This window comes from Molossus molossus, unplaced genomic scaffold, assembly GCF_014108415.1.
Source record: "Molossus molossus isolate mMolMol1 unplaced genomic scaffold, mMolMol1.p scaffold_m16_p_7, whole genome shotgun sequence".
NCBI lineage: Eukaryota > Metazoa > Chordata > Mammalia > Chiroptera > Molossidae > Molossus > Molossus molossus.
In genome coordinates this window covers 96,078,082-96,102,190 of record NW_023425401.1, presented here as the reverse complement: position 1 = coordinate 96,102,190, position 24,109 = coordinate 96,078,082, and the positions used below count along the sequence as shown (strand labels likewise).

Here is a 24,109-nt window from a genome sequence, read left to right as displayed (position 1 = left end):
TAGAGACAAAGAAGGCCACTACATAATATTGAAAGGATCTATCCAACAGGAAGATATAAGCTTGGTAAACATAGATGCACCCAATATAGGAGCGCCAAAATATATTAAAAATCTTTTGGAGGAATTCAAAGGAGAAATCAACAGTAATACAATCATAGCAGGGGACTTCAACACCCCGCTCACATCACTGGATATATCTTCTAGACAAAAAATTAACAAAGAAACGCAGACTCTAAATGAAATGCTAGATCAAATGGGTTTAATAGATATCTACAGAGAATTACACCCCAAAACTGCAGAATTCACATTCTTCTCAAGCGCACATGCGACATTCTCAAAGACAGACCACATGTTAGGGCACAAACTAAGTCTCTATAAGTTCAAGAAGATTGAAATCATATCAAGCATCTTCTCAGATCACAATGGCACGAAACTAGAAATCAACTGCAATAAGATTATGCAAAGACATTTGAAAACATGGAGACTAAATAGCATGTTATTGAACAATGAATGGGTTACCATGGAGATCAATAAAGAAATTAAAACCTTCCTGAAAACCAATGAAAATGAACACACAACAACACAAAATCTATGAAATGCAGTGAAAGCAGTTCTGAGAGGGAAGTTCATAGCACTACAGGCCTACCTCAAGAAACAAGAAAAATTTCTAATACACTATCTAACGTCACAACTTAAAGAACTAGAAAGCAAACAAAAAGAAAACCCCAGGACAAGTAGAAGAAAGGAAATAGTAAAGATCAGAGCAGAAATCAATGACATGGAGACCAAAAAAACAATTCAAAGTATCAATGAAACAAAGATAAACATGATTGATGGACCCTCAGCTAGATTCACCAAGAAACAGAAAGAATCCAAATACAAAATCAGAAATGGAAGAGGAGAAATAATAACTGACACCACAGAAATACCAAGGATTGTTAACAAATATTATGAACAATTATACAGCAAGATATTTGACAATCTAAGCGAAATGGACGAATTTTGAGAAACACATAGTCTCCCAAAACTGAACCGGGAAGAATTAGAAAACTTGAACAGACCAATAACAACAAAAGAAACTGAAATGTAATCAAGACTCTCCCAGCAAACAAAAGCCCAGGCCCGGACGGCTTCACGAGGGCATTTTACCAAACATTCAAAGAAGAACTAATACTCATTTTCCTCAAACTACTTCAAAAAAATTCAAGAAGAAGGAAGACTTCCAAACTCGTTTTATGAGGCCAGCATAATTCTAATTCCAAAACCAGAAAAAGACACTACAAAGAAAGAAAACTACAGACCAATATCCCTGATGAACATAGATGTCAAAATCCTGAACAAAATACTAGCAAATCGAATCCAGCAATACATCAAAAAAATTATTCACCATGACCAAGTGGGACTCATCCCAGGGATGCAAGGCTGGTACAATATTTGCAAATCAATAAATGTGATATACCACATAAACAAAATGAAAGATAAAAACCAAATGATCATATCAATAGATGCTGAGAAAGCATTCGACAAAATCCACCACCCTTTTCTGATAAAAACCAAATGATCATATCAATAGATGCTGAGAAAGCATTCGACAAAATCCACCACCCTTTTCTGATGAAAACGCTCAGCAATCTGGGAATAGAGGGATCATATCTCGACATAATAAAGGCCATATATGAAAGACCTACAGCAAACATCATACTGAATGGGCAAAAACTAAAATCATTTCCCTTAAGAACAGGAAAACAGGGATGCTCACTTTGTCCATTCTTATTGAACATAGTACTGGAAATCTTAGCCACAGCAAGCAGGCAGGCAGAAAAAATAAAAGGGATCCAAATTGGAAAGGAGGAAGTGAAACTGTCATTATTCACAGATGACATGATACTATACGTAGAAAACCCCAAAGAGCCCTGGACGGTTTGGCTCAGTGGTTAGAACGTTGGTCTGCAGTCCAGAGAGACCTGGGTTCAGTTCCCACTAAGGGCGCATACCTTGGTTGCAGTCTGTCCCCGGCCCTGGTTGGTTGTGTGGGTGGCAGCCACTTGATGTGTCCCTTTCGCATCGATGTTTCTCTCTCTCTCTCTCTCTCTCTCTTCCTCTCTCTCCCTCCCACTCTATCTGAACAAAAAATGGAAAAAAATGTCCTTGGGTGAAGATTAAAAAAAAAAAAAAAAGAAAACCCCAAAGACTCCATCAAAAATTTACTAGACTTAATAAATGAATTTGGCAGAAAGAGAAACTAAAAAACAAATCCCATTTACCATCGCAGCAAAAAAATTAAGATACCTAGGAATAAACTTAACCAAAGAAGTAAAGGTCCTATTTGCAGAAAACTATAGGACATTAAAAAAAGAAACAGAGGAAGATCTAAAAAAGTGGAAGCACATACCTTGTTCATGGATTGGAAGAATTAACATCATTAAAATGTCCATACTACCCAAAGCAATCTATAGATTCAATGCAATCCCCATCCAAACACCAATGACATTCTTCACAGAACTAGAACAAATACTTCAAAAGTTCATACGGAACCAAAAAAGACCCCAAATAGCCACAGCAATCTTGAAAAAAAACAACAAAGTTGGGGGGATCATATTACCAGATTTCATGTTACACCACAAAGCCACTGTTATCAAAACAGCCTGGTACTGGCACAAGAACAGGCAGAGAGATCAATGGAACAGAACAGAGAACCCAGAAATGGACCCAAGACAATATGCTCAATTAACATTTGACAAAGGTGGCAAGAGCATAGAATGGAGTAAAGACAGCCTCTTTAATAAATGGTGTTGGGAAAATTGGACAGCTACATGCAAAAAAAATTAAACTAGACCACCAACTTACACCATACACAAGAATAAACCCAAAATGGATAAAAGATTTACATGTGACTCATGAATCCATAAAAATCCTAGAACAAAATGTAGGCAACAAAATTTCAGACATCATACACAGCAGAATTTTCACTGATACATCACCTAAGGCAACAGAAACAAAGGAGAAAAGGAACACATGGGACTACATCAAACTCAAAAGCTTCTGCACAGCAAAAGAAACAACCAACAAAATGGAAAGGCAACCCACTCTATGGGAAAGCATAATTGCCAATGATACATCAGATAAGGGGTTAATTTCCAATATATATAGAGTGCTCATACATCTCAACAAAAGAAAGACAAAGAACCCAATTAAAAAATGAGCAGAGGAACTAAATAGACACCTCTCCAAATATACAAACAGGACATACAAATTGCCAACAAACATATGAAGAAATGCTCAACATCACTAATCATCAGAGAGATGCAAATTAAAACAACTATGAGGTATCACATCACACCTGTCAGAATGGCTGCCATCAACATATCATCAAACAACAAGTGTTGGCGAGGGTGTGGAGAAAAGGGCACTCTAGTACACTGCTGGTGGGAATGCAGACTCCTGCAGCCACTATGGAAAACAATACGGTGTTACCTCAAAAACTTAAAAATTGAACTGACATTTGACCCAGTGATCCCATTTCTAGGAATATACCCTAAGAAGCCTGAAACACCCATCAGAAAGAATATATATATACCCCCATGTTCATAGCAGCACTATTTACAATAGCTAAGATCTGGAAACAGCCCAAGTGTCCATCAGTAGACAACTGGATAAAAAAGCTGTGGTACCTATACACAATGGAGTACTATGCAGCTGTAAGAAAGAAAGATCTCTTATCCTTTGAGACGACATGGAGAGACCTGGAGAGTATTATCTTAAGCGAAACAAGCCAAGCAGGAAAAGACAAATATCACATGATCTCACTTATTTGTGGAATATAATGAACATAACAATATGAGAAACGGGGTAGTCCCAGAGACATGGAAGTGGGGTACAGACTGATAAGCCCCAGAAGAGGGGGTTGGGGAGAGATAAACCACAGAACTTATATGCATGTGTGCATGAACAATGGACACGGACAACAAAGCTGGGGACAGGGTGGAGAGGGAGGGGGAGGAGGGTGTCAGTGGAGGAATAAGGAGAAACATCTGTAACAAAAATAAATTAACTAATTAATTTTAAAAAATGTATAAACAAGGTGAATGATCCATTTATGCAGCTACATATTTTATAAAAGAAAACGACTTCTGTGTCCCAGTGAGTAGAGAAGCAATGTAGACCGGGGCGCGGTGCTTTGTCATCATGGTACACTTGGAAGGAAGACTGGGAACACATGCCGTAACTACACACATATGCCACCACATTGCAGGAGGTAAGGGCTCTGGTGAAACACTAACTTTTTATTGAATATGCTATATTCATGTATCGTGTATATTTATACATGTTAATTATGGTGTAAGAGATAACAGCAATGTTTACTATAGAATTCCTGGCATGTGTCATTCCTTACATTACACACAGTACCTACATTATACAACATATATGTTTTTGGTCTACATAACTTAATTTACATGTATTCAAGAGCATTATCACTATGTAAGGGAACTGTCTGCCATTATTGAACAGAATTCAATATAAAAAGGAGCCTTCAAAAAACGACGAAGCCTAATTAGACCACTAAAGAATCAGGATGACATACCCACCAGGCTGCCCTCGCGGATGGGAACCTGGCCTCAGAACCCTGACAATATTCTCAGGCAGAAAATAAGAAAGTTACCACTTGCCCTGGCCAGTTTGGTTCAGCGGTTAGAGCGTCGGCCTGCGGTCCAGAGAGACCCAGGTTCGGTTCCCGCTAAGGGCACGTATTTCAGTTGCAGTTTGTCCCGGCCCTGGTTGGTCGTGCGGGTGGCAGCCACTCGATGTGTCCCTTCATGTCGATGTTTCTCTCTCTCTCTCCCTCCCACTCTATCTGTACAAAAAATGGAAAAATATCCTCAGGTGAAGATAAAAAAAAAAGAAAGTTACCACTTACAAAAATAATTGTGCTTCTGATCAAAATGTCACTACAAATTCATACTTTAGAAATCCAATCTACTTATAAAACTCACTATTATATATAAAATATAAATTAAGAAATTTTAAAAAATAATCTGGCTCAAAATTGAGAGTCATATCTCTGTAGACAAGAAATGCAAATGATGCTTGCAGCCAGAGCGTGTGCCCAATGAGCTCTGGGCAGAGAAGCAGGCAAAGCAGGCGGGGTTTGGCCCACTAGGGTTCTAGAGACCTGTGCTCACTGGCTAGGTGACAATATCCTCCCAGGGCTGTAAGCACAGGACCAAGCCAAGCTCTAGCCCTAGACTGGTAGGTAGCTGGCCCTGCCAGTCCTTATCCTCCAGTCATGTCCCAGTGGAGGCACTTGGTCCCCTACGTATCTTAAGTACTGTTTGTTTCACCATGAAAAATTATTTCTAACATCTTTTATTCTAATTAATGCACCCACTGGTGCAGACTCAGAGAGCAAGATCTGATGCCCTGGTTGCCTCTGGAGGACAGAATCTTTTTTTTTAATCCTCATCTGAGGATATTTTTTCATTGATGTTTAGATAGAGTGGAGAGGAGGGAGGAGAGAGAGAAAGATAGAGGGAGAGAGGGAGCAGGCGAAAAGAAGAGGTAGAGAGAGAAACATGGATGTGAGAGAGACACATCCATTGGTTGCCTCCCACAGGACCTAGACCAGACCAGGGATCAAACCTGCAGTCCAGGTATGTACCTGACCCAAACCTGAGCCAAACTGGCCAGGGATGGAGTGTAGAATCTTGATTAGGGGTTTTCAAATGTTAACTATCCTTGGGGTGTGTATTCCTGATTAGGGTACTTCAACAATAGGGTGCAGATTAAATTACTTTAAAGAAAACTACAGACAGTTAATACCCTACTCCTGAAAGGCTGCTGTGGAAAGCCACTGCCAGCTGCTACTTAGCATGAGTGGGCAGTTCTACAGCCTGGGCACAGCGTGGTTTCCATTCTGAGGAGGAGAGGAACCCCACATTGCATGAACTTGGAAAGCACAGTGAAAGTGCGCTGGTCCTTCCATGAGGAAAAGTGGGCTAAGGGTTGAATGATGGTGTGTTTGCCTCGGGGAAGGTAGAGCGGAAGGTTCTATTAGGATAAAAACAAACAAACAAACAAAACAAACTATCTGTTGAATTAGTTTCCCTTGAGACAAAGCTTAATGTACATCACCCCATGTAGAGCAAGGAGGATGCACCTTTGAAGGTCAGACAAGCAGCTAATAAAAAGAAGCTACTAAAAATGTGAGAGGGAAACAGGATAACAGAACAGACAAGGAAAAGGGAATAAATTGACAGTTTATATTAATACTCATAAAATGTATTAGACTTTAGGCGTTTATTCATGCATGTTTGGAAGTGCAATTGCCCAGGAGGACATCATGATGCAGCAGAAAGAACAAGAGCTCAGCGTCGTCGGGTTAGATTTGATTATTATCTCTATCACTTCCTAGCTGCGTGCTCTCTCGTGTCCTTAAACCTTGCTGGATCTCGATTTCTTCATCTGTAAAGTGGAGATAACATTACCTACAGAATTGTGTACATTAAATGTGATGTCACATAGAAAAACAAAAACAAACCCTAAAATTTAAAAATGTAATTTTAAAACATCTAGCTGTAGATACTGTCGGGTTGCTGAAGACAATGATCACTGCACAGGTTCCCATTTCTCAGTATTTCTTCCAAAAACAACACAGAATGACAAAAAGAACAACAGTCATAAAAAGCATGCCCTCAGATTAACTTGAAGACAAAAATTTCCCCAAGTTCAAAACGACCGTAAATAAAAATAAGGAAAGAATCACCTAATCCCAGCTAGCGATCTCTCAAGCTCCTGTCCCACCCTGCCCAGCCACAAAGCTTTGTTGCAGGCAAAGGTAGACTGTGAAAAACTGTGATGAAGAGACAAGAATATCAGTAGAAAGACAAAGTCCACCTCAAGTTTCAAAATACTAAAAAGTATCCAAGCATATCACAGCATGGACTATAGAAAAGGAACTTAAAAGCAGACACAATCTGAAGAAGCAGTGCTTGAAACACACAGTTTCTGGGGAAAAAATAAGATAAAAAGAGAAAAATGTCCTTGGGTTATCGACGGTAAAGGGAGAAAAGAAACATAAAGGAAAACAGGATCTTACAGGACAAGAGCATCAAACTTTCGTGAAACCTTCTCCCACCATCAAAACCAAAAAATCCACTCAAGTATCTGGACTGTGCTATACTGACAGAAGAGGGAGCCAATGAGCTAGAATTTCTATGAAACCCTGATACCATAAAAATAAACAGGAAAAAAATGAAGAGATTCATGTAGAGGCATATTGAAAAAAATCAAGAAATACAACACAAATCAACATAGGAAAGTCCCTGTAATAAAACACCCATGAAGCAAAAACTAAATGGCAACACTCCAGAGGAAATTAGTATACTCAAATAAGAATTTGGGGATAGGAAAAGCCACCTTAGGGAGCAGAGTGGAAGGGGTCAATGGGGGGGAAAGGGGGAACATCTGTAATACTTTCAACAATAAAGATAATTTTTTTAAAAACCCAAAGGCTAAGAACAAACATAGATAAATAAAGTATGAGAAGAAAATTGACTAAACTCAGGAAAGTTATAAAAGATAACATTATATCATAAATGAAGAATAAATTATAAAATACCTACAGGAGGATATTCAAATAAATATTTTATAAGGGGTACTGAGGAAATTCAGAGAACCAAAATAGAGAATAAAAAAGAATATGGGGGGGAGACCAAAGAGAAAGTAGTAGAAATGGAAAACAGACAAGGAAAAAGGTAACATTTAGATAAAAAATAAGTAACAGAATAGAACTAGTACTTAAAATTATAAATCGAAAAAAGTTGCCAAAACATTTTTAATCTACAAAAGGAAACTCCAAGATATTTCCTACTAAAACTATTCAATTCCTAAGTTTAAAAGACCTCAAGGCCTACAGGATCAAATAACTTACAAGGGCAAAGAAATCAGATTAGCATCAGAATTTTCATAAAACACATGAAGAAAAACAATAACAACAGTATTTTACCAAAAAAATTTAATAACGAAAAGTGTAAACCAATGAATTTATTTCTTGGAATTTCAAGGAATTTATACCCACTCAAGAGGTCCTTTAAGTACGAGGGCTAATGGGGTAAAAAAAAGAGTCTTTTCAACAGAAGGAATTGGACAGCCATAAGCCCTTCTGGAGGAATCTTCTGGATGATGGACTTCATCCAACAAAGAGACAACTGAGAAAAATTCAGCAAAAGGACAAATGAGCATTTAAAATATGTAAAGGTAGATTTAAGACAAAAACAAAAGTAGGGTGTGGACAAAAGACAACTGTACAAAAGTCGCATGTTGTGAAAAAGTAAGAATAATGCAACTAGCCCTGGCCGGTTTAGAATGACACCCTGCAGACTGAAGGGTCTTGAGTCTGATTCCCAGTAGAGGGCATGTACCTGGGATGCAGGTTCGATCCCAGACCCCAGTGGTCAGGGTCATGCAAAAGGCAACCAATGTGTCTTTTTCACAGCGATGTTTCTGTTTCTGTTTCTCTCTCTCCCTCCCTCTCTCCCTCCCTCCCTCTCTCCCTCTCCCTCTCTCTCTTTCTCTCTCTCTCCCCCCCCCACTCCCTCCCTCCCTTCCCCACTCTATCTCTATCTAAAAAAAACACTGGAAAAATATCCTTAGGTGAGGATTAACAACAACAACAAAAATGCAACCAAAAACTAACAGAAGGGAGAGGAAGAAAAAAACAGAGTAAGTGTGTTGTTTGCTATCAAAAAAATAGATGGGAATGAAAGGATACCAATGAAAAGAAATTTGGGAATAAAAGGTTAAAGAAAAAAGGGGCTAAAACCATTTTTCAAAGGTTTTTAAATACATTAAAAGACAACCACTAGGTAGAAAAAAATTCTTCCTAAGCAACAAAAAATTCTGCATAAATAACAAATAATTAATATTTCAGAAACACAGCAAATACAACATAATACACATTTATAACTACTATGATAGAGTTGAGACAAATATATCAGTCATATCAATATATGTACATCAATGGATTAGACTCACCTATTAAAAGGATTTTCAATTTGACTCACAAAGCAAGGTACAACTATATGCTATACACATATCTAAAACAAATTTACAATGACTAGAAATATAGAATGAGCAAAGGTATGCCAGTCAAAATGCATTAACCATGACAAAGAAGGGCATTTAATACCAAAAGCCATAATTCACAATACAGCTATAACACTTATGATTATATACCAAATAAAACAGCAACCAAATTTAGGGGGTGGGGATACCTACAGGCGATGCAGAGACACAGAGAAAAACACATTAATAACAAAAAAACTTTAATAGCTCACAAACGAATAAAAGACAGAAGACCTAAACAATATAATTAAATAAAGTAGATCTATGGCTATACATCAAACTCTACACCTGATAATAGAGAATGAACCTTTTTCTAAAGCACCCATGGGACATTCACAAAAATTGATCATATATTAAGTTACAAGAAAGTGTCAGTAGGTTCCATAAAATAGAAGTATAACAAACAACGCTCTCTAATTCAAGGCAATGAAACTAGAAAGTATTAAGAAAAACAGAACAAACACAAATGACCCTTTCACCTTTACATTTAAAATTCTTGTTTTAAAAACACCTGGCTTCTCATCCAAATGCAGACTGAAATAAAACAATTTTTAAATGATAATGAAAACACTACATATTATTATCTATGGAATACATTTAAAGTGTTGATGATAATATATACATAACCAATGGACATAGACAGCAATGCTGGGGGGGGGGGATGAGGAAGAGGATGTCAATGAGGGAAAAAGGAGAATTATCTGTAACAAAAATAAATTAATTAATGAAATAAATAAAATAAAAAATAAAGTGTTGATGAGAGAAAAATTCATATCATTAAACACTTTTATCAGTAAAAATGAAAGAATTAAACATGATTTCAATTGCTAGCTCAGGGGGAAAAAAAACAAAAGGATATAATAAAGATAAAAGCAGATAATAAAGAGGTACAGAAAAGAAAAACAACAGACCTAATAATCAATAAATCAAGATCCTGGTAATTTCTTGAAGGGAATAAACTAACACCACAGACACACTGCTAGCAACTTGGATTCAGAAAAAAAGGAAGATAGCACAAATAAATTAAAAATGACAAAAAGAAAATTTCAAAACCATAAGAAATTATTTAACAAACCTCTATATATAAAATTGAAAAATTAAAACTACCAAAAAAAAATTGGAAAAAAAATTAAAACTACCAATTTTTTTTAAATCTCACCCAAGGATATTTTCCCATTTATTGTCAAACAGAATGGGAGGGAGGGAGACAGGGAGGGGGAGAGAGAGACAGACAGACAGACAGAGAGAAACATCCATGTGAGAGAGACACATGGACTGGCTGCCTCCCACATGACTACGACCAGGGCTGGGGACAAACCACAACCCAGGTACATGCCCTTGACCAGAATCGAACCCGGGACTCAATGGTCCAAGGGCCAACACTCTAACCACTGAGCCAAACTCACCAGGCCAGATTAAAATTGATCCCACTAGAAACAGAATGCTTAAAGAGAAAAATGTACATGTAAGAATTAGAAAAAATTATTAAGAAATAAAACGTGCCCTGGCCTGTGTGGCGCAGCGGTTAGAGTGTCGGCCGCAGACAGAAGAGCCCCGGGTTTGATCAGTCAAGGGCACGTGCCTCAGTTGCAGTTTGGGCCCTGGCCCTGGTCAGGGTCCTGCGGGAGGCAACCAATGGCTGTCTTCCTCTCACATCGATGTTTCTCTTTCTCACTCTCTCTCTCTCTCTCTCTCCCCCTCCCACTCTGTCTGAAAAAATGAAAATGGAAAAATATGTTCAGGTGAGGATTAAAAATATAAATAAATAAAACAGAAAAGTATAAAAAACTACCAGACCCAAATGGTTTCACGGGCAATTCCCGAAGCTCCGAACACCAGGCAGCCCCAATGCTCTACAAATTGTTCTCGAGAATCGAAAATGAAGACAAACTTCCTAATTCCTTTTAGGAAGCAAGTTATTACATTGAAACCAAAATCTGATAAGGATGATAGTACAGGCCATTCTCACTTATGAACATCTAAAAAACCCTAAATAAAATATTAGCAACAAAATTCAACACCACATTGAGAAAATACACCAATCAAGAGGGTTTCTTCTAGAAATGAAAAATAGTTTCAATGTTAGGAAATCCATTTATTTATTAATAGATTTAAAGATAAAATAGGAAGAAGAGGATAAAAGATAATAACAATGAACAAAAGATGTATAAAAAAGGACTTTATAAGAGAAACTGTTCAAATTGACTCATAATCAGAGAAATGCAAATTAAACAAGACTATCATACCACTTTTTACCTATCAAATTGGCAAAAATAAAAAATATGGGAACACATTCTATGGCAGAGCCATGAGAAAAACAACCACACATACATTGACGATGGAAATGCAAACTGCTAGACCTCTTCCAGAGAATTCGGCAATGCCAAAGGAACCACCACCACATACAGACTTACCTTTTCATTGAGTTATCGCTCATCTAGATATTTACCCTAATGACTCACCCCCAACAATATGAAATACATATGCACAAGGTTATTCATTGCATCAACATATAACATACAGTGTTCACATATCAATATGTACACATTCATATATAAACTATATTGTTTCTATATTTACAAAAGCACAACATAGTACACATACATATTCATACACATAGGAAAAGTATGAAGGCATACAGGAAAAAGATAAAGAATAATTTCAAAATGGAAGTTACCTCTGAGGGTAAAAGAGAGAAGAAAGGAATTGAGGAAGAATTCACACAATCAGAAGAGCTTCAACTGTACCTGTAATGTTTTATTTTTTTTAAAAAGAGAATCTGAAGTGACTATGGAAAAATATTAAGATGTATGAATCTAGTGGGAAATACATGGTGGTGGTTATACTGATCTCTGATATAGGAATAATGTAACATTCATATTTTATAATACAAACATAATAAATATATTTTAAATAATTAAAAAATAAACTCTGGCCTTACTTCATTTTTACACTTAGAAATATTTGAACTATTAATTCTGGTTTCCCTGCCTTGTATATATCCCTCATTGTACTCAAGAATGCATCACAGAAATCAACAAAGATATTTCATAAGAGCAAATAAAAGATACTTTAGGAACAGCTGATTTAAAATGCCAAAGGAGAATCTGAGTTGAGGACAGAAGTAACTCAAAAAGGCGTCAAAATATTTTGGAGAATCAATCTTCATTATTCTAGACATGTGAGTTCCAAGAGGAGAAATTTTATCTTTTTTTGTTTGTTTGTTTTTTTGTTAATCCTCACACGAGGATCTTCTTTCCATTGCTTTAAAGAGAGAGTGGGAGGGAGAGAGAGAGACATTGATGTGAGAGGCACATCAACTGGTTGCCTTCTGCATCACCCCGAATGGGGTCTGGGATTGAACCTGCAATCCAGGTACATGCCCTTGACCAGAAGTCAAACCCAAGACCCTTTGATCCATGGGCTGACGCTCTAACTGTTAGGCCATACCAGCCAGGGCTCTCCTTTTATGTTGGGATTTGTAGCTCCCACTCCAAGTAGAAAGAGTATTTTATTTATTTTTTAATTTTTTCCCTTTATTGATATTTTTGAGAGAGAGAAGAAGGAAGAGGGAGAGAGACAGAAACATCAATGAGAGAGAACATCTACTGACTGCCTCCTGCATGCCCCCCACTGGGGATCAGGCCCACAACCTGGGCATATGCCCTGACCAGGAATCGAACTGGCGACCTCTTGGTGCATACTCAACCACTGAGCCACACCAACTGGGCTACAATAAACATTAAGTCTCAGAACAAGACTTTATGTAATAAGGCCCTGGCCAGGTAGCTCAGCTGGGTAGAGCGTCATCTGGATATGCCAAGGTTGTGGGAAGGGCACATACAAGAATCAACCAATGAATGTGTAAGTAATCTGTCTATCTTTCTCTCTCTCTCTCCACCCTCTTCCTCTCTCTCTAAAATCAATAAATAAAATGTTACAAAAGACTTTATGAAATAAAATGCACACCAAGGACACAGCAGCAAGAGGAAAAAAAAAATCATTTAATTTGTGCTCTCTTTAGGTTTTACTGCTTAACCTATGCTAGACCCAAAAAGAAAAGAAGTAAGAAGTCCAGTTTCATTATAGTTCCAAGCACAGCAATCCCAGCAGGAGCGTGAATAGAGTGAATAAAGAAGCCACAAATGAAACGCCTGTGTACCCGGGAGTAATTGCTCAAAGCGTTCCAAAGGCGGTGGGCCCAATGAAAGGACATACTGAGAACCCAAAAGCTTAAAACATTTTCCTACAATTACTGGCTTTTCTCCACACTTCTCCCATCCTTCTACCCAAGTTATGGTTGAATTATTACATCAAAATTAGTCATTAGTTTCCCTGTACATTACAAAATACTGTGTGGCTGATGAAAAGAACCGGGGAAAAGGCTTGCAAAATGCCATCCCTACACACTTCAGAGTGGGAACAGCATGAGGCCAGCCCCCAACAATTACCATCTTGGTTGAACCTGCACCAACCACTCAATCTCCCTGGATTTAGTTGCTATATGCGTAAAACGAGTGTTTTAAATACCTGATTAACTAGAGCGTATAAAGCAGTTTTTCACACATTTTACTAGCATAGGTGTCCTCTTACAGTAACTATCTGTTCGTAACTCTGCCTATTTTTCTACTAGCTTGTTTTATTCATTTACAGGAGTTCTTCATACATTCTGAATACTTGGTCAGATAAATGCCAATCTTTCCATGTATACGAACTCTTCTGCAAATTGCGCATTATTTGCCCAGTTATTTATTATGCCATTTCTTTTCTTCATTATTATGTGGGAAAGCTACGTGGATGCTGATCATTTTTCTCTTAATAGGTTGCTTGTTTCTGCCAATCTGTGCCTTGATTTTGCATTTTATAATTAAATGCTTTAATTTTTAATTAGATGATGAATACACATATAATTCTATACAACTTTTATGCTAACCTAAATATGTGATAATACACTTACATATGACAGATATAAATATAACTATCATAATGATAATGACAGCAGTACCTGCCCTAACTACCTCATAGGACTGCTGTGTCAGCTCAATGATGTAATACATGCTGCAAATTACAACACGTAAACTATGGTAGAAAATCTCTTGCAGAAAAGTCACACTCAACTCTATCTCTAAATAAGACATTTGAAGAATGACTCACTCACAGGTAATCAAAATTCTCATTTAATTAATAACAATCTGAAAGTTCTCAGGAATCACCTCCGACCTTAATTAATGGCACCCCAATGGAAGATCTGTTCTACCCAGGGATTCCCTATCAGAACTCTCTGCATAAAAACGTCAGTTGTAATGGATTACACCTTCAATCCTACTATTTCACAGTATGAAAGGGAAGCTTTAAGAGCCTATGTTAAATTCCCTGCTGAAAATGACATTACTTTCTAGGTTGACCTGCAGAGCACCTAGCAAATAGACTCTTAGGACTTACTGTTCGTTATTAAGACTAAGAAAATGTCTGCCCTTTATGATGATATATTTCATCAGCCTCACACTTTAATGTGTACTTAGTAATATGTTATGCAGTTCTCTACATAATTTACATCTTCCTTATTTATACAATGCCCTTTAATAATGTGACCCAGATTCATATAGTCCTAAAGACCAGAACTGCAATGACTTAAAAAGACCACACACAACTTCAAGAAAGTCAAATTTTTACACATTGGCTCCTAAAGATAACTCAAGTCAGAAAACAGTGGAATAAACAGAATAATGGTCCCAGAAAGATAGGCTTGTCCTAATCCTCAGAATCTGAGAATGTTACTGTCATGACAAAGGAAACTTTGCAGGTATATTAAGGTTAGGGATCTTGAGATTGGGAGAGTATCCTGAATTATCCAGGAGGGAATCAATCTAATCACATGAGTCCTTTAAAAAAGGGAAGAAGGAGACAGAAGACTGGACCAGAGCAATGTTACATGGAAAGGATGGGACCCACCATCTCTGGATCTGAATGCAGAGAAGGGGACCACGAGGCAAGGGAAAGCAGAAAAAGGCAAGGAAATGAACTCTCCCATAGAGCCTCCAGAAGGTACACAGCCCTGCCCACACCTTCATTTTAGACAAATGAAACCCATACTGAGCTTCTAAACTACAAAACTATCCAATGATAAATTTATGTCATGGTAAGTTGTTGTGGCAGCAATAGAAAAGTAATCCACAGAGCACACCTCGCTTATTTGCAGGAAAATCAACTGACCACACTGGAGCCCAGCTCCTGATCTGAAATCCCAGCTATACTACTTGTCAGCTGAGTCAGCTGAAACCCAGTATTAACCCTCCCTACGCCTTGGTGTTCTCAACATAAAACAAGGCTAATAGTACAGTAAGTCCTCACACTTAATGTCTTTGGGAGGTACCTATACTTCAAGCAAAACAATGTATAACAAAACCAATTTTACCATAGGCTAAATGATATAAACAAGAATTAGGTTCTTAAGGCATCTCATCAACACTGTAACAAAACATTATTCAAAGAGCTGCTACAGTACCTATCTTAAATGACCACTGAAAAATTAAATGAGCTAATTCATATAAGGCACTTAAAAATGTTGTTTCATAAACAGAAGGCACTAAACACATCTTAACTACCACTGTTATTAATTTTAATCAAGAATAACTGAACCACCTTCTTTTTTCAGTCACCTACAGAAAAATCACGGGATCAACAGTCTTCCAAACAGTCCAGGAAAGAGCCCTTGTAAAAATTACGGCTAGCACGCATATCCACAAGCAGTCTGCGAGTTGGTCCCAGCCCCACTGAGGGACCAGGCGTGGCTCTTCAAGAGTCATTCCGATAACTAAAGAAGAGATCACCAAAGTCAAAGTGTCAACATGAACTCCGTGAAGTGATAACCACAAACCACAGGGCCTGACAGAAAAGTGCCCATCAAAAAGTAGGAGCTGTCTTAATAAAAATAATAGATGCTGGGAAATTCATTTCTACTGAAATTGGCCGTAACTGGCATTTTACTGTTTATTTGGTATTTGTACAGCACTTTTCATTTGCAAAACACCTGCCCTACCATTTCTTCATAAACAAATTCTTTTTTCACTTTGTTACTGACTCGGCAACATTTATGTAAGTTGATAAAACCTAGCTAAGCAATGATTTACACTTTAAAAACACAAAGATATAACAACTGGTAATTTCCACAAAACCTAGAGGCAACACAAATCTAATGTATAGATATATTTTGTTTCATGATTCCACACACCGCAACGGCCCAAAGCAGTGTCAAAACCCAAAGAACAGCAACAGCAGATCAGAAAGAGGGAGAAACAAAGCCCCTGAACACCAGGAAGAGACCTGAGTAAAACCTTTGTCAAGTACTACAATAAAAGGCAGTGTTTGGGGGATCTTTTTAAAAAATCAGCAACTGCCCTGGCCGGTTTGGCTCAGTGGTTAGAGTGTCAGCCCCCAGAACAAAGAGTCATGGGTTTGATTCCGGGTCAAGGGCATGAACCTCGATTGGGGGTTCAATCCCCAGCCTCGGCTGAGGTCGTGCAGGAGGCAACCAATGGGTATGTCTCTCTCACACTGATGTTTCTCTGCCTCTCTCTCCCTCCTTCCTTCCCTCTTTGCCTCCCACGCTATCTTAAAAAAAAAAAGGAAAAATACCCTCTGGTGAGGATTAAATAATCAGTAACTAAACAGACCGACAGAAAAATATATTATAAAATAATTCCTAAAAGCAATACACTTCAAAATTTCAAGCCTAAGTAACCCTAAATTTAATGAAATGTTTTAAAAGATAATTAAAAATGCCCCAGTAAAAACAATATACTGTTTTGTTTTGTTTTAATTTCTCTTTATTTTTTAAAGTATTACAGATGTCCCTCCCTTTTTAACCCCCATTGACACCCTCCTCCTCGGTCCCCCACCCAACTTCACTGCACTGTTGTCTGTGTCCATTAGTTATGCTTAGAGGCTAATAAGATCTTTGCTTTATCTCTTTCTTCCCATCTCCCCACCCCCCTTCCCTCTCAAGTTTGTCAGTCTGTTCCCCACTTCTCCAAAAAACGTACTTTCAATTAGTTACACAGAATGCATTGATTAAATCCAAATAATGTTTTCTATCTTATTACTTCAAGCTCTACAGTGCGGCAGAACTAGTGAGAACTGTAAGAACTCATTTCTATCTGAAAGGCCCATGAAAACTGACATCGCCCCTGTTCCCTCTGGAAGGCGCTGTCAGCGGCAGCCCGGCAGGGCACCCACACAAGACGGCCAGCCCGCTCCCAGCCCGAGGTGCCAGAGCAGAGCAGCTCTTTGCGGGGCCCAGAAGCTCGCTGAGCCCCGCTGGGCTGAACTCTCGGACGGTTAGGTCTGAGCCACACCAGCACGCCCCTCAATCAGCGGTTCTCAACCTGTGGGTCGTCGCGACCCCTTCGGAGGTCAAACAACCCTTTCACAGGGGTCGCCTAACACATAACAGTAGTAAAAATACAGTTATGAAGTAGCAACAGAAATAATTTTATGGTTGGGGGTCACCACAACATGAGGAACTGTGTTAAGGGTCGCGGCATTAGGAAGGTTGAGAACCACTGCCCTAAATCTTTGCATCCAGATTCCAAGTACACTCTCCCTCCCACAACTTTAAATATAAGCCAAAAGGCTCTCCTTTATCTTATTCAACAGAATTTAAGTAGCCCAAGAAGAAACATGATTAGTTTGAGGATATGTCCTCAAAGTGTATTTTGTGTGTGTGTGTGTATGTGCACGAGCATGTGCAGGCACATATGAAGTGAGGAGGCCACTGGAAGATACAGGAGTCAAAATACAGAACAGGGGTCACACACCCCAAAGCCCTCAAGGACCACGTTGGGAATACAGAAGCAACTGGGTCAAAGCTAATAAGAGCAATAGAGGTTACAGCAAAAAGCATCACACACTCCATCAAAACATTCAAATTCGACTTCAGAAAAACAAGCAGTGCCAGCCGATAAAACACACCTACCGCTGGACTCAGCAGGCAGGCCGGACTCGGCTGCCAGTTTTCAGTGGAGACAGACGCCATGGCCCAACCATCTGAATCTTACTCCCTCTGAGGAAAGCAAAGGGCTCCTCAGGGGCCCCACTGCACTCGCCTCAGGCCCCCCAGGCTCCCCCAGCCCCACGAGTGTCCCCAGGCCTCTGCCCAGGAGCTGCAGAGTGTAGCAGCTAGAGAATTACATACTCACCACTTGAGCTCCCAGGAGTTGAATACTGAGAGGTATCAAGAAATTTTCGAGGCGTAGGAAGGTTTGTAACATCAATCAGAGGAACAGGAGAAGCATCTTTCACAAGGGAGCTGAGGGGAAAAGCAGCAGTAGTTAGTTAGTTACCCTCTTTCTCCCAAAACATCGTAAGTCCCACTACATGCCCACCCACCCCTTACCATCTTCTCTGTTTCGAGCCCTCTTTAACTGCGACTTCAAATATCTCCCAACATGTTCCCCGTGCGGTGGTGACTGTCACAGACAGGGGTATAACGATGTACTCTAAGGATTCCATGTATTTAAATATTTATTGTTTTCATTTCAGTGCAAGGTTTTAAAAAACTGATGTTAAATACGTTCTGGATCATCTGGATGCCACCTTAAAACCAAATTATGCTGCAAAATTTCAGTCCCCTCCTTTGTGTATTAAAATTGATTTATCAGCAAAGAAAGAGCAAATGACACCATACCATGGTAACTGAATGAAGGTTTAACTAGCTAAGCCCAGTTTAATTTGTGTTTTTCAAGCTAAAGTTCTTTGACATATTCTGGGACTTCACTACATTTAGTTTTCTTTAAAAGAGGTTCATAATTTCACCAAGTTGAGAATCACTACAATAAAAGATGATTTCAGGAATTTTGAACAGATTAATTCAGTATTTAATTATCACCTTTTCCAAAAAGGCCTAGCCCCTCATCTTAATGATTACCTTTACAGTCTCCAAAATAAACACAGCAATTTCAAATGACACAAAGACTATTAAAAAAAAAAAAAAAAACAATTAAATTTTCAAGTTAAGTCCTGGCCGGTTTGGCTCAGCGGTTAGAGCGTTGGCCTGCAGGCCGAAGAGTCCCGGGTTCGGTTCCCGCTAAGGGCACGTACCTCAGTTGCAGTTTGGCCCAGGCCCAGGTTGGGATTATGTGGGTGGCAACCACTCGATGTGTCTCTCTCACATTGATGTTTCTCTCTCTCTCTCTCTTCCCTCCTCTCTCCTTCCCGCTCTATCTGAAGATAAATACAAAAATGTCCTCTGGTGAGGATAAAAAAAATAAATAAATAAATTTTCAAGTTAATTCCCATTTATAGGCATCTGTTAAGTGCAAGAATATAGGTCATGCCAAGACAAATAACACCCATGTCCTACCTTCCAGAAACTGCATCATCTAATCACAATGAATCTACAACAGAAAAGCTTCTCCAAGTCAAGTCTCAAGGGTAGAGAGGTCAAAGCCATAGTTTTCATCACCCCTTTCTGGTCCCAACATACATCATCTGTAGCAGCTGCTACCCATGCAAATGATTCACACAGTGAGTTACAAAGGGAGGGCAGGCAGAGGGGAGCAGGAAGCGACCCCACCTGTAGGAAGACTTTCTCTAGAAGGAATGAAAGGATGTATGTAATTCTGAACACCTGCCCCCCGCACCCCAAACCTGGCCATAATGATATATCCCTATCTGCCTCCTTCACTACGTTTGGAACCAAAGTGCTACGTATGTATGTATTTTTAAGCTAATAAAAGTAAATATATAAATAAATAAACATATTCTTTCAAAAATCCTTGAAAAACAAACTTTCTGTTAAAGGGAAAAATTATCACGTAAGGTATTATTTTTATCAAGCGCTGGTCATGTGTAATCCACACTATGACAGTCATGAACTTCTCCATTTTCACTTAATGCAGAGAAGGGAGAATCATTACTGGAACAAGCCTGAGGCACCGGCACATGGCCCCGCCCACTGATGGCTCCAACGATGACTAAGACAGGAGCTGACCAAACTTAGCACGTTTCCAATCGGAATCACTTGCAGACTAATGGGAAATCTCAAGTGAAGTATAAAATATAAAAGTAACAGTAACAGCCCTGACTGGTGTTGTTCAGTGGTTAGAGCGTTGGCCTGAGGACCCAAAGGGTCATGGGTGTGGTTCCCAGTCAAGGGCATGCCCTTGGGTTGCAGGTTTGATCCCAGCCCTGGTTGGAGCACGTGTGGGAGGCAACCAATCGATGTGTCTCTCACGTCGATGTTTCGCTCTCTCTTTCTCTCTCCCTTCCTCCCTTCCACTCTCTCTAAAAAAAAAAAAGTGGCAGAAACAGCATTTACCAAGAATTGAACCGATATAGTTCCAATAACTCTTTTCTTCCAATATATAGCTATAATCTCCAATCTGCCTATACTATCTTAAGAAAATCCAACAGAGCTTTCAAACCCACTAGTTTATCACAACAATTTGTCTATCAGATCAATAGACAAATCTATTAGATCCTAAAATCATCCATTTAGCTTTTATATATTGACTACTGTCTTCTCATTTTCCTCAACGACCTCATCCTCTTCGACCTGCATATTCACCATTGGAAACAGCACTACACACCTCCCTCGCCCCTGGACACACACATGCCCAGGGGCAGAGATCATCACTGATGTTTCCAGTGCTGCTAGTCAGTAAATAAGAAAAAGTTCATTTCAATTTTAAATAAGAAAAATATATAATACATTTTACAAATATTTCCATAAGAAAAGCAGAGGAGTTACTTTTATTTATTTTTTTTCTTTTCTGATTTTAGAGAGAGAGGAAGGGAGAGGGAGAGAGAGATGGAAACATCGATGAGAGGGAACATCGATTGGCCACCTCCTGCGCAATGCCCTCCACTGGGGGGTTGGTCTAGAACCTGGAATCGAACCGGTGACCTCTTAGGTGCATGGGTCGAGGCTCAACCACTGAGCCACACCAGCTGGGCCACAGGAGTTACTTTTAAAGCACTGATAAATAAAGGTATCAATTAGCAGGAAAGTTCAGGGAGGTAGCTGCAATGCTGCCTGCCAAGCCTAGAAATGAAGCAGTACAGTTAGTTACACATATACCTATATATCTATATCTATCTAAACATAGATATATATGTATATATATATAACATATATATAACATAATATATGTATAATACACACCTTTATAAACACAGACGTACAAATGATTCACTTTAGATCAAAACCTATCATTATTTTCTCAGTTTTAACCTGAAAATATATTTTAAGTTAAATATAGGGTGATAGCATGCCATTTTAACTTAAAAAAAAATAATAACCTGCTGACTTTATTATCAGAGCCAGAAGGGCTCTCAGACTCCATCAATAAACTTTCAGAAAGTCAATTTACTGAAAAACTATTTTCAGAGACTCATCTCTCTCTCTAAAATTTTCCCGTGGGCTTCAATTTTCTCCTTTGTGAACACTAACCCAAAGGCAAGTCACTCTGCAAACGACTTTCAGTTTTCCTCTTGTTCTTTATGGAAGGACTTAATGTGGAGAGTTCAGGAGAAAGGGGCACGCCCACCCTCGGTGACTGCAGCCGAGCAGCGGAGCAGAAAGGCAGGTGCCGTTCCAGACTATCCCACGCAGACAGCGTGTACCTGTTTCCACAGCAGACAGCAGGAAAAAAGCCTGTTCTCACCACACACCAGAGATAAAGTGCAGAAAGTATTCATTAATTAATACCTTCAAAGGGTTTAAGTCTCTCAGAGGAAGTATTTTTGAAAACAAAAAATAAAATAGAAATTGGATTATGTTCAAGTTTCTAATTAATATTAATAACCTGAACTGCCTTATTTTGAAAAAATATGATAGGAGTTAGTTTTCTTTTTAAATACGTATGATTACAAATTTTTATTATAAATCCATTCAGAATCATTCATAGCTGAGTTGAAAAAGACAGCTGATGCACATCAGATCACCCCCCACAAATTACTAATAGTATATTGTGATTGAATGTGATTTGCTATCAAATAACCACAGGCCCTGGCCAGGTGGCTCGGGTGGCTGGAGCATCACCCAGTACACCAGAAGGTTACTGGCTGGGGTCCTGATCAGGGCACATAACCAGGTTTTGGGTTTGATCCCTAGTCAGGGCATGTACAGGAGGCAACCAATAGATGTTTCTCTCACATACAGAGATGTTTCTCTCTCCCACTCTCGCTCTATAACAATTTTTTTTTAAATGTATCCTCAGGTAAGAATTAAAAAAGTAAAAATAATAAAAATAAATAACCACATGATGACAGACAGGAAAACTAAAATTAAATTATTTCGAGACAATAACCCCTACCACCACAACCCCGGGAACTTTCTGGTTGTTCACCATCCATCCAATTAGTAAGAAGCTACTTCTAAAGGTGTTTGATTTCAATATTCCAAGCCATGAAAAGTTTGGATTTTTTTTTTTTTAATAAGGATTAGAAGTGCTAACAGCTTATTGAACATTTGCTTTTTAATTAAAATGCATTTCTGTTCCTTCACTCAGTAATAAATATGTTCAACTATGTCCAAAATTCACAACAGCTCATTTGGTTGATTTTATTGTCAAACTAATGCTTGACAGAGGTGAACGGAACTCTAGTTGTAAATCTAGTAACTAATATATCCACCTCTGTAACCCCAACAGCTTGCCCCATACCCGTCACAGAGCAAGTGCTCGGAAAAGTTTGTTAACTCAAACTGAGCTGAGAAATATCTGTCAAAGAAACACGGCCTTCATAAGAACATGTTACGAAAGGATGAAACAGGAATGGCTGGCACATTTCTAGGTTCTAAGATCTGCTGAAACACACAGAAAGAATAAGGAATGATTCAGAGGGTATAAAAGGAAAAAACGATCATGGTCTCAAATGACACACCAAGAGTTGAAGACATGTAATACCAAATAAAGTAAAGTTAAAAGCTCAGCAAAGAGGGGGGAAAACTCAGAGGAAAAAAAATGGAAAGAAAGCCATATAAAAAAAAAAAATTAAAAGACAAAATAGGCAGCAAACAGTAAATGGGGTCAAGGTGGCTCTTTACACACCCAGAGACAAATATGGACACCAAAATCCAAGTCTGAAATCTCCTCCACGAACTAAGAGTGTCCAAGGGAGAAAGGTTAATCAAGTATTAACACAAGCCCTGGCTGGTTTGGCTCAGTGGTTGGAACATCAACCTGCAGACCAGAGTCCTGGGTTCAGTTCCCGCTAAGGGCACGTACCAAAAAAAAAGTATTAACCCAGGATGCATGCAATAAGTAAAAGGATTAACTATGTTTAAAATAACTTTTTATTGATTTTCATCTGCTTTTAAAGATACTAAAGGTTATTTTCAGCAAATACAAAAAATAAATAATCTGCCCTGGCCGGTTTGGCTCAGCGGTTAGAGCGTCCGCCTGCGGTCCGGAGAGACCCGGGTTCGGTTCCCGCTAAGGGCATGTACCTCGGTTGCAGTTTGTCCCCGGCCCTGGTTGGTCGTGCGGGTGGCAGCCACTCGATGTGTCTCTTTCACATCGATGTTTCCCTCTCTTTCTCTTCCTCTCTCTCCCTCCCACTCTATCTGTACAAAAAATGGAAAAATGTCCTCGGATGAGGATTAAAAAAAAATAAATAAATAAATAAATAAATAATCTACTAATATAATTTTGGCATAAGGCCTCTCTAAAACATTTAACAAAACAGAGCCTTCAACTATCCCTTCATCCCTGCCCCCTGCACACACACACACACACACACACACACACACACTGCACACATTCTTTTTTTTCAACCTTCCTTGGATAATCCTGCACAGATTTTCAAATCCCAGTTATTCCCTTCAACAGTAAACATTTTGCCATGTCATTAAAAATAATCTTCAAAAGCATCATCACTCATTGCATTGTTATGCAAGTAATAATACATGTCCAGGATGAATATACTCACAAGGCAGAGGGTATGGAATGAGTCCTTCTTTCCTAGTCCCCGTTCCCCATGGGTAATC

At 38.8% G+C, this 24,109-nt stretch overlaps 1 protein-coding gene across 22 annotated transcripts in view; it reads right to left on the bottom strand.

The window, feature by feature from the left end:
• Positions 1-24,109, bottom strand: part of EXOC4 (exocyst complex component 4) — a 761,664-nt gene that overhangs the window by 680,452 nt on the left and 57,103 nt on the right. For all 22 annotated transcript variants that reach the window (XM_036247077.1, XM_036247080.1, XM_036247079.1 and 19 more), the window contains exon 5: positions 18,318-18,427. In XM_036247077.1, the coding sequence (XP_036102970.1) occupies positions 18,318-18,427 (110 nt within the window). The remainder of the gene's footprint in view (positions 1-18,317; positions 18,428-24,109) is intronic.